The following is a 12,219-nucleotide window of genomic DNA, read 5'->3' as shown; positions in this document are numbered from 1 at the left end:
GAGCTCACATTGAAAACTTGTAAGCTTGTTGTTATAATTGTTTGAGTTCCTCTTTAATTTCATGTATTAATTATAATTTAAGTTTTATATAATAAATACTACAAAACGTTAAAACTCTGATATTCATTTATAAACACCTGGTATTTTAAGTTCAATATGGAAGGCAGAGCATGTGTTCAAAACACTACAAAAAACATAATTATTTTAAACATATAAAAATTAGATAATAGTTTCAGTATTAATCTTCTAATAAAATTATGCCATAATAACCAATACTTTTTAGTAAAATATATGAAATGCTAAAAAATAGTAATGGGAGTTGAATACACACATGAAAAAGTTCAATTGGTTTACTAATGATAATTGCTGATCACTCACGATTCTTAGTAATATTATATCAATTAATCATAGATTGCAAAATATGCAAACTGTACTGACTACAAGTACAGGTGGATTCTCAGTGAGGGAATAATAAATGTAGAGTAACTAAAACTCTATTGGTAGTAAATAAAAATATATAGTGACAAATTCCATTGGATGCAAATAGAAACACCAAAACATGCTTCAGTTTACATGGTGTTTTGAATTTAGCAAATTCAAAAGTGAATTTAAAAAAAATCAAAAGTGAATTTTAAAAAAATCAAAAATTAGGTATAAATCATTTATAATTATGATGTAAGGAATGTCAAATTATGAAAAACTTTAACAGACATTGAATCAAAAGAGAAATGTTTAACTAAATTGATTGATTTAGATAAATATGCTATGATAAAACACTGGCATTTAAGGTTTTAATATGGGATTTATTTCCATTTCTGTCCTTTTTTCATTGAAAAACTATTTCATAAAAGAATTATGAGAATTTTTGAAGTTATAAATGAACAAGTGACATAGTAATGTATGAAACGTTACACCTTGGTTGTTTAAAACAAAAAAAAAACCTAAAACAAATCTATTACCATAATCTTATTTCTTAATAACTTTCTGCAGTGAAATAAACTAATTACTTACTTCTAAGAAACTAAAAATACTTGACCTTGATAATCTGTGTTTGTATTATCACTCAAACTGAATAGTAATTTATCGAAGTATAAAGAAGTTTATAATTTTTTTTTAGTTTAAGATTGTGGAAACTCAGTTTTCATGTAAATATATTGTTTTTCATATAAAATATAGATTTTCCTGTGAACTGTTTTATTACAAAGAGCCTTATAAGTTTTATAGAGAACATTTTTTGTGTTTATACTCACTATTTGGAAATACTAAGTTTAACTATAACACTGCTATGGAAACCGGTTAACTTTTCTTAGTTATATTCTCCATTAAACTTTTTATTACTTTGGTGCACAGCAATTCGCTCTATCACCGTATTCCATAACGTTCAACATGTGGAGGGAGACCCCGCTGCCGATGTACATGAACGTTGTTCTTTTCAACTGGACGAACCCTGATCAATCCCTCCATGGTCCTGAAAAACCTGCTTTCACTGAGATGGGACCTTATGTCTTCAGGTACATACTTTTTTATATGTTAAATTGAAGTAGAAAAAATGATCTTAGGTACTTTTCCCATTTCTGTAAGATTCTTTTTAGAAATCTGATGAGTGATCACCAGAACAAAGAAATTTTGATAAATATAACTCATATGAGTATTTTTATGTAAACAAAAGCTCTCTGTTATCTGATCTCTATTTTGTATATAAATGGATCACACTATTAACAAGAATTTCTATGTACTCATAAAAACTGAATATAACTTTTATTAAAAAATGGTAGATATGAAATCCAGTGGCATATTCATAATTTGAGTTAGGGAGGATCCAGCAGCTGTCCACAAGAGAAGTTTGTTTTATGAATCTGCAGACGTTGACTGTGGCAGACACCTTAGGGTGTGTAACTTCATTACAGTCTCAAGATCATTCAGTATAGGCCAGCAGTGAAATGTTACTAAGATTTGTTAAGATCACGAAGCAATGTTAATGTGTTAATGTTCATTTCAGTTTAGAAATATAACCATGAATCTGCTTCGTTACAGTGAGCACCACTCCAAGCGGAACATAGTGTGGAACGACAACAGCACCATCACATTCTTGAATCGCAACGAGTGGCATTTTATGCCAAACATGTCGTCTGGCTCTCTTTCTGACATTGTTACCAACCTCAACACTGTTGCCATGGTATGTCCGTAGACTGTACATCTATGTGAAAAACTTACAACATACATTCTGAGAATGCAATACATGGAAGATAAAGTAGTAATGCTGAGATTGAATTTTATTCAATCTCGTTAAATGTTTAGTTGAACACATTGAGGTTTCATGGAAGGCTTGAGGTAGAAATAACAGGTGTAAGTATTGTGACAATGTTAAGAATTTGAGAAAGTTCGACCCAAAAAATTGGCAGCTATCAGTAAATTTATTTGTCCAAATCATTAGCACATTTTAAAATTGATGAATGAAAAATTCTTTGAATGTTTTTAGTTAACATATTTACAATGATTTACAAGAAGTTGGTAAGACACACATAAGTTATGATAATTGTTGTGTTTTATCATTTACAATGCAAAGTATTTTAACTGTACAAACAACTTGTAGAATAAGCAAGGATTTACTACCTTCAATTTATTTTCATTTTTGACATGCTTTTTTAAATAGTGTTCTTCACTTTATATCAAACATTAAGAACTTTTTATGGCAAGAGTTTGTGTGTTTTTTGAAAATGCTCCAGATATCATTATATAAAATTTCTTATATAGTCTTATTTAAAATTTCTTGCCTTTAAAATTACTTCATTTTGATTATGTGTCATATTTAACGATTTTGAGTTGTCTCACATCTCCCTTGATTCCTCATGACCTAAAATGTTAAAAGTGATAAAAAGGAAAGCCCTGTAATAGATACATTAAGTTTAATTTCCTCTAATTATGATAATGTTGAAAATGGAGGAACACTCTATACATTCTTCAATATTAAGTCAACCTTTGGTCAATTCTGACTCAAACATAGCCATTTGCAGATTCTTGGCTCAAGATGTCACAATCTGGGAAACCTTACAGAATCTGTGGACAACATATTCAAGAAGGAAGGGAGTCTTATTGTCTCCAAGAGTGTGGAAGATCTCATCTTTAATGGCTACAGCGATGCTCTCTTGCAGAACGCTGACTTGCGAAAGTATCTCCCAGACTTCCCTGACTATGACAGATTCGGATGGTACTATCAGGTACTGGCATTGTAGTTTTATTGTATCCAAGAGTGAGAAAGATCTCATCTTTAATGGCTACAGCGATGCTCTCTTGCAGAACACTGACTTGCGAAAGTATCTCCCAGACTTCCCTGACTATGACAGATTCGGATGGTACTATCAGGTACTGGCATTGTAGTTTTATTGTATCCAAGAGTGAGAAAGATCTCATCTTTAATGGCTACAGCGATGCTCTCTTGCAGAACACTGACTTGCGAAAGTATCTCCCAGACTTCCCTGACTATGACAGATTCGGATGGTACTATCAGGTACTGGCATTGTAGTTTTATTGTATCCAAGAGTGAGAAAGATCTCATCTTTAATGGCTACAGCGATGCTCTCTTGCAGAACACTGACTTGCGAAAGTATCTCCCAGACTTCCCTGACTATGACAGATTCGGATGGTACTATCAGGTACTGGCATTGTAGTTTTATTGTATCCAAGAGTGAGAAAGATCTCATCTTTAATGGCTACAGCTATACTCTCTTGCAGAACGCTGACTTACAAAAGTATTGTACAGATTTTCCCGACTATGATAGTTTTGGATGGTACTAAAAGATGCTGGCATTGTAGTTAAAAAAAATTTTAGAAATAAAATGTGATAGAATTAAGTTTAGTACTGTTTTCTAATTAAGTAAAATTAATGTGTATTTCAGATACGTATGTATCTCAGATACATGTAAATATTATGTACATATCTTAATTATATGTTTGTCAGATGTTTTATTTCTGTCTAATTTAATTTTAATTATTTTTTTAATGCATTTTGTGGTTTATAATTAGTTGGTTTAGCTTAAAATACATAAAGCACCAAATTGTTAAAAAGTCGTGTTTTAATCTGGTTTTTCATTTTACATGTAAACAGTTTTATTGTTAGATTTAAACTTCAATCTTATGTTTCTCTTAGTTTTCTTATTTTTTTACTCTACCAAAATTAGTAAGAGACTAAAAATTGCCTTCCTGAAAAATTGTTTGGAAATTAAAACTAAGTTAACTTATTTATATGTAAGAAAATTAGTTGTTTAAAGTGTTATTAAACTTTTATCTGAGTGTCTTAAAATATTTAACACAATTTATTTTACAACTGTCATCCTAAGTGATGTTTTTGTGAATTTATTGCTTCATTTGAATAAAAATTGTTTTTAGAAAGCAAATGTTTCTGAAAGATTGAACAAACTTGTGTTTTGTTACAAGTAACATGTACCTGTACTGCATTGTTCAAGCATTTTTAGACAGCAGTGTCAGATTTTTCAATAAAAATCAATGTTAATATTTCATCAATAAAGAAAACATACCACCATTTGCAAGTAATATATTTCTACTATGAATTCAAACAAACTTTACTTGTGTGTACTATACAATAATTGTTTTTCTTAAATATTCAAGATTCAATCATTATTCATTCATAGAAATACACAACTGTATAAAGAATAACAACTATTACTGTTTACTGTATTCTGTTGTAATCATGAATCCAACCTAACTATGTGTTTTTGTGGAACAAGTAACTTTTTGTATTGTTTCAAGGTGACCGTATTCTCATACTAACTTAGTATTCTGTAGCCTATAGTGTTCTTGTCTGCCAGCTGCTGAGATATGCTGTGAAACAGGTAACCAATTAATCGTAGTAGTGTCACACACATTTCTCTACTGTGTGGAGCTCACAAGTGGAGCATTGGGAAGAATGCACCCTTCGCCAGTCAATCACTTTTCATTCATTTCTAAAAACATTGCACATGCTACAAAATGAATAATTTTACTTAAGTTTCAGAATAAAATACCATTATGTATTTAATTTGTAATTACAATAAATAATTTGACTACAAATTTTCCTTAATTAGAAAAATTTTGTTTAGATAACATTATTGATCATACTGTTTTGATCGTTGTTATTGTTGTATTTTTTGTCTATTAGGCTAAAAAAATTTAATTGGTTAGAAATTCAAACGTTTGTAATTATTTAAATATTATCGTAGCATTATTAGAATTATTAATTATATTGCTACTTTGGTAGTTATCAATTTATTATTTAAACCACATGCATTAAAAAAGTATTGATAAACACAAATACAAAAGAGTTGGCTGCCTTGTAATAGTTACCATAAATTTGGAAATTTGATTTAATAATAAGTATATACTTAAATAGGCACAATTTTGTGACGGTGCTGTGTGTGGTAGTTGCTGGAGCTTTGTTTTTACTGATATTGGCTGACGAGTTAAAGTCGAAATTCAAAGGTAAAGTACAGTAATGTTTATAAATTTATGAAGGAAGAGACAGACCATCAAACCGTTAATATTCCATTATCGAAGGGTTATCAAAGAACTACTCCAGCAACGAGTGTGACTGAAATAAACGGTGAGCTTAAAAATTGATGGTTAGTAATCAGTGCAAGGCAAGTTTTACTACACAAAAAAGCCGACGACATAAAGCAGTTACTTAATTAGATGACTCGATAAGAATGTAATGGGATTAAAGAACTCCAATGAAAAACGTTGTAGATTACATTTGTTGTTATAAAATTATATTTATTCCAGTATTTTAATTAACTAAATATTATTGAATTCATTAAAAATGAAATAATTATAGAAATTCAAATAATAGCAATAATAAGGACATGTACTTTTTTTTACTAAATTGTTATAGTCTTGTTATCGTGTTTTAAAAAATAACTTATTTGTCGATGCTAATCGGCAAATTGAAATCGTGAGTTTAAACTGATGTTAAAAATATTATTGCGCCTTCATCTCAGTGGCTAGCACGTAAATGCAACCCGCCACACAGATAGCGTTTATTTGTTGAAAGGGTAGTACTGTATTTGGGTTCCGCGCGTAGCTAAATTCCTCCATCTGTAGATATATGGTAGGCTCAGCAGTGTTGTATGTAACTGTCTTCAACGTCTATTTTTGTTCCATCAAGTTTTGTATAGGTAGAACATATTTTAAGTTAGGTCATTAACACTGAAATAAAAATATATCATTAAGTACAATTATTTAGTATAAAATCGGTTGTAAACAATAACATTTAAATTATATTTTAGCGTAATATGTCTTCTACATTTGACGGAGTGATCACAATGTACACTGGGCAGAAAGACATCGAGAGGCTTGGTCTACTTACTAGTTGGAACTATGAAACAAGGTATTATTTAATATGCTAACAATATAGTTTGAAGGACTCAATAATTTCAAAAACGTACCGAATTAATATTATAAATGCAAAAGTTTGTGAAGTATACTGTTTAGAAGTTTGTATATTTTTATGTTTGATACTCCTCCACAAAAAATCTATTGGGCATGTTTAAGTGAAATTGGTCATGGATTTTGCTCGGATATCATAAAAAAGTGTACACATATTTTAATCCAAAAATACAAATTATTATAAAATACATATTCCAGAATTTTGTATTTACATGAACGAAACATCATCTGCTGTAGTGGGCTGCAAATAGATATGACAGTTGTACTATCTGGCTTTTACTGTAGATAGCAGCAGTGATGAACTCAAATTAGTGTATTTTTTGGATATTCAAAATTATTTTTCCTTTATCATTGTAGGAAAGCATATCTACATTAGTTGAAGGAACAAAAATGGAAGGACCAGGCACTACTAAAATCATTGGAGCTATTCTATCAAATATCTTAGAACGGTGTAGAGAAATGTATTGACATCTCGTTTGTACTTATGAAAATTATTTCACTTTCTAACTGCAGAAAAAATGGATCAGGAGATTGAAGTATATTCCAGTGGTCACCAATTATCACAGGAATGTGTTTGCTATTTCATTTAAATGACATCCCTGTTGTTTATCAGGAAATTGTGTGCAAACCCATGTGTAGCTCTTGGTATACAATTTTTTTTAAAATACGGTGAGTAACATGTTTGATTAGTAATAGCTACCAATACATTGCTTTACTTTCTTATTTCACAAAGTACTAGATGTACAATAGTTAAAAATGCCGGGAGATGAGCATAGTTGTGAGATGAATGGCAATGAACAGACATCATATTTTGTTCCACTGCCCTTTATTTTAACAAATAAAAACGTATTATGTTAAATAAAGTGAAGCTGACAGCAGCTGATGTAGAAAATTCATTTATCAACTTATCAAAAATCAAATCAGGATTTACTGTTAAACAAACTGTATGAATATATAATAAACATCAAGTACTTCTGTTTGTAATAAGTTGCCCTAGGAGTATAGACATCCTATTTACATCACTAATAAATGTACCACAAGAGGTACACACAGTCATTATATTTGGAAATAAATAAAATGGATACTGATACCATCAGTTTGTTAAAAAATTAAGTTTAATCTAAATGTTAAATAAATTGTACCTACACTACTGTAAAATGATGTTTCTAGCACAGGCTGTTACCCGGGAGATTGTGGACAGGTCAAATCAACGATTGGTAATGTGTTGCCTCTCTCCACATTCAAACAGCCCCAGTTCACGCTCTTCAATACTGACATTTGTGGGTTAGTATGGGCTTAGTTTGATAAGTTATATTTAGAAATGGTAACTGGTTGCACCTATCCCCATTCAAACAGATCTAGTTCCCACTCTTCAATACTGACATTTGTGAATTAGTCTGGACATAGTTTTATAAGTTAGATTTACAAAATATGGTAAGTGGTTGCACCTATCTACTTTCAACAGATCCAGTTAAAACTCTTCAATACCTACATTTATGGTTTAGTATGGACTTAGTTTGATAAGTTAGATTTATAAATGGTAATTGGTTGCATCTATCCACATTAAATGGATCTAGTTCACACTCTTCAATGCCACATTTGTAGGTTAGTATGGGCTTAGCTTAATAAGTTAGATTTGCAAACTACATACACTACATTGCATTAAGTTATTCTGTTCCAGAGTATACACCCTTGATTACGAAAAACTTGTGGAACTAAACAACATACCTGGGGTCCAGTACCGAGCCACCGAGTCCATGTTCAGCAACAATGAGACTTGTTATTGTCCTCGCCAAACATGTCCTGCTTCTGGTAAATGACTGATTTCCTTACATTAATCTCTAACTCTATCTCTTTATTTATAATGCTTTAAGTCCGGATTTGAATTATGAAATTTTGCTGTTTAAGATGATGGACCTTATCAAGTTATAAAACTCTGATTGGTACTCATATCTTCATTGTTACCATTGTTACCACTTGAGAGCATACGACTTATCCTCTCCAATGTACAAAAATATGAACATGTGATAAAGCAGATATGTCACCCTTGCTGTAAGTTACTCTGTGGTTAAAATCACTTTTAAATTTTCTCAGTGAACTTTTGTTCCGTTTATTAATTCATTATTCAAGTATATCTTAAAATAAGTGCTATTATACAGTATGTATTATTGTCATGTTTGAATCTAGAAGTTATAGGGGTTCTTTCTTTAGCTGTTAGATATACTGTGTTTTGTTCTCTTAGGACAAGAAGCTTATAAATTGCACTTCCTGTAAGAACCTTTGCAGTGCTTCCGGAGTGACAGGATATTCAGGATGGGTAAGGTTAGTGTAGGGGTCGCCTCCTGTCGAGATCCATGAGGAAGAATTAGGGAACTACATCTCAAATTCATGTCTCCCCGGAAGAAGGGGAGGCCAGCTCTGAACCAGCCTCTCTAGTCAAAGTAGGCAGGGGGTGGCACACTCTTGTTGAGGCTAGCAAAAGCCTCTGAGGTTAGGGAACAAAACCCACCAACTCCAACAGTCATCTCCCACAGTAGACTAGACTATCGAATTGCCCATGAACCCCAGAATCTCGACATTTGCGGTTAGTGATGTGCTGCACCTGGACATCCATAAGGTTGTCCAGATTGAAGTGACACATCGGTTTTTGCTGTTCCCAGTGGTGGGTCCAACTGGAAGGTATAAACCAGCCAGAAGTGATCCCTGCTGGGTATACTGTGTATATTAGTTTTAGTGTTATAAAATATAAAAGTATGATTATAGATAATAAAGCAGTCCACAAATATCCAACCAGTGAGAAGTGGTGTTGCTGTGTCTATAGGTGTGCGGGATATATCGGCCTGTAAACGAGCCCCCTTGTTCGTCTCCCTGCCCCACTTCCTCCATGCAGATCCCAGTTACTTGGAGGCAATCAGTGGACTGGAACCTAACGCTAGTAAACACTCGTTCTTCATGTCACTTGCTAATGTGAGTACAAATAGCCCAGTGAGTACAAACAATATAAATAAAAACTTTTAAAATCTGTAATAATCAAATAAAAGAATACCAAGTATATCCAAACATTTTTTAAAGTATAATTCTAGTACTTGGATCTTAAAATGTACTAATTTACATCAAATGAACATTGAAAGTTGCTAAATAATAACATACAGAATAGTTTTATTGATGGCCCTAAGGAATGCCTATTTGTAGATCATTCCATTTCAAATCTGTGATTTCCAAATCAAATACAGTCTGTGATTTCATTAACTGTTAAAAACAATATATACATTGTATTTTTATGAAAAAATGCATTCCCAATGTTGATAATTGAATATTATAAATCAATAATATTATGCCAAAATATATTAAATCAAAGAGTTTATATTATGCCCATGTACATAGCCATAGTTCTTACTGCACTATTGTATGGGGGCACCACTCATGAAATCTCACACGTATTTTTGCTGCAGAAAAGAGCTTTACGAATCATGTCTGGAGCCAGGAATTATGAACACTGTTCACCACTATTTTTAAAGCATAGAATTCCAACAGTTTTTCTACTTATATCTTGCAGTGTTTGACATTGTGAACAGGAATAGACAGGGAATTAGGGATTATTCAAAAGTACACAGCTATGAAACCAGAAATCGCTTCAAATTAATTAGTCTTACTCACGTTTTTATGGTAGCAGTATTAGATTTTTTTTAACTTTTTGCATACAGAAATAAAAGAACTTCCTCTTTATTCATTTAAAAGATATGTTAAAAATAATTAACAGAATACTGTTCATACCCCATAGAAGACTTTTTTACATTAAGTTTAAATTGTTATTGGTTAATTTTTTTTTATTATTTTGCTTTTACCAATGTTATTGCAATATATATATATATATATATATATATATATATATATATATATATATATATATATATATATTTGATTTGATTCATTATAACATCCCATGCCATTATATTCATTAGATGTTAAAATAATGATTTGTTTTATATTAACTTAAAAACCCTAACCTAAGTGCAATTTTGCAGCTTACGTCTGTGCCACTGGTTGTACGAGTTAGGTTACAAACAAACTTGCTCATGGAACCGATACCAAACATGACGTAAGTTTTAATAAGATACGTTTTTTATGAATATAAGAATAAGAGCTCTGTCTGGTTTACCCATCAGCTATCCAGTGTAATCTAGATGAAGATCGAGGTATTCTCATTTTATCACCAGCTGCACAATTGAGTGCACTACAATGTTTTAGATATGCTTTAATCCCAAAGCATGACAGAGCAACCGAATTTTCTACACATAACGTAGGGGTTGATTAAATCCAAATGTTGAGTGTAGCTCCATTTCACCTCCCGCTTCTGGAACCTGACGTATAGGTATAGATGCGATTTGCTTCAAGACAAATATACAAGACTCATTTACAAGTATTTTGCTACGTTTGAAGATCAAATCCATCAATATACATAATTACTTCTACTTATAGCGAAGAGTAATGGTAGGAAGGGTTGATTCAATGCAAATGTTGAGTTTAAATCCATTTCACCTTCCTCTTAGTGCAGCATCTGGAATCTGGCGCTGTCACAGAACTGATGAGATACTATATCTCATGATCTATACTGAAGCTAACCTAAACATTCAAACTGGATCAACCCTTCCCACCATATCTACGTTATGTGCACAGTGTTTTACTTAATAACCAATAAACAATGTAGAGTAATTACTGCAAGTAGCACCAGTACAGTTGTAGTTGAAGTGTGACAGGGGAAAGAACACGCCACGGCCTTTCTACACATTTTAAAATTATATTTTACAGTTATAATGTAATTTTAACAATCATTTATAGTATTTTGAACTTTTAGTGTATTCCTTGCCAGTGGCCTACCAAGACTACAAGAGATACGAACATTGTGTTGAATACTTTATTACAACTGTTTATAACGCTAGAGAATAATCGTAGGTGTGATAGGGATTAGTGAGCATCAGTGGTGTAACCTAGTCTTGGCTTTGGGGGATGAATCTGATTGAAGAGCACACCACATTGGGGGTATGGAATGAATCTGAATAAATCTGAATAAATCTAAACTTAATTACATAAGCCTAATTCATAAGCAGTTGAGTAATATTTAACTGCTGTATTTCAAGCAAGTTGGATTGGTGTTATAAATATGATTTTTTTTTTTAATATTTATGTCTTTTGAGGGGATTCTATCACTCTCATCCTCCCTTAGTTACGCAACTGGTGAGCATAAATGAAATGAACACGTATTAAAACATGAACGTGTCACCAGAATATCAACACCATATCGTGTTTGTGATGATTCAAACTTTAACATGGTCTGCCAAAGATCGATTGTCACTTTCTTGACAATATCTTCATAATACATATCAATAACACTGTTATTTACGTATTATTAACTAAACATAATAAGAGTGTCTTAGTTGTTGTAACACTAAATTCAATAACGAACATAAGTTGAATAAAGGACTAATTCTACTCTTGTCGTGGTCAGTTTTTTCAGTAACTTAAGTAGAATCTATATGCCAATGTACTGGTTGGATCAGTATGCTATCCTGACTCCTGACTTGGCAGCTCTGATGCATCCTCTCTACCCCTTCTCAAAGTGGGGAGGCTGGTGTATCCTCTTGATCAGCGGAGGCGTGGGAGCCATCCTGCTTCTCCTGGGGATAGTTCTCCGCTGTCAAGACACTTCAGAATCTGTTTCCTTGCTTGAATGAGAACTGTAGAATGTGTATTTCTTGTAAACATTATACAATTAAATTTTGA

The 12,219-nt window shown here is 32.1% G+C and overlaps 1 protein-coding gene across 4 annotated transcripts in view; it reads left to right on the top strand.

The window, feature by feature from the left end:
- LOC124356689 (protein croquemort-like) overlaps positions 1 to 12,219 on the top strand; it is a 32,262-nt gene extending 20,043 nt beyond the window's left edge. For 3 of the 4 annotated variants that reach the window (XM_046807836.1, XM_046807835.1, XM_046807834.1), the window contains 9 exons: positions 1,351 to 1,511; positions 2,035 to 2,176; positions 3,015 to 3,218; positions 6,279 to 6,379; positions 7,609 to 7,722; positions 8,120 to 8,250; positions 9,260 to 9,405; positions 10,464 to 10,537; positions 11,945 to 12,219. In XM_046807836.1, coding sequence (XP_046663792.1) covers positions 1,351 to 1,511; positions 2,035 to 2,176; positions 3,015 to 3,218; positions 6,279 to 6,379; positions 7,609 to 7,722; positions 8,120 to 8,250; positions 9,260 to 9,405; positions 10,464 to 10,537; positions 11,945 to 12,170 — 1,299 coding nt within the window. In that variant the 3' untranslated portion in view covers positions 12,171 to 12,219. The remainder of the gene's footprint in view (positions 1 to 1,350; positions 1,512 to 2,034; positions 2,177 to 3,014; positions 3,219 to 6,278; positions 6,380 to 7,608; positions 7,723 to 8,119; positions 8,251 to 9,259; positions 9,406 to 10,463; positions 10,538 to 11,944) is intronic. The other variant, XM_046807837.1, reaches the window with a different exon arrangement.

Source organism: Homalodisca vitripennis, chromosome 3, assembly GCF_021130785.1.
Source record: "Homalodisca vitripennis isolate AUS2020 chromosome 3, UT_GWSS_2.1, whole genome shotgun sequence".
In the NCBI taxonomy this organism is placed as follows: Eukaryota; Metazoa; Arthropoda; class Insecta; order Hemiptera; family Cicadellidae; genus Homalodisca; species Homalodisca vitripennis.
The sequence above is the reverse complement of the archived record's forward strand: the minus strand, read 5'-3'. Positions and strand labels throughout refer to the sequence as shown.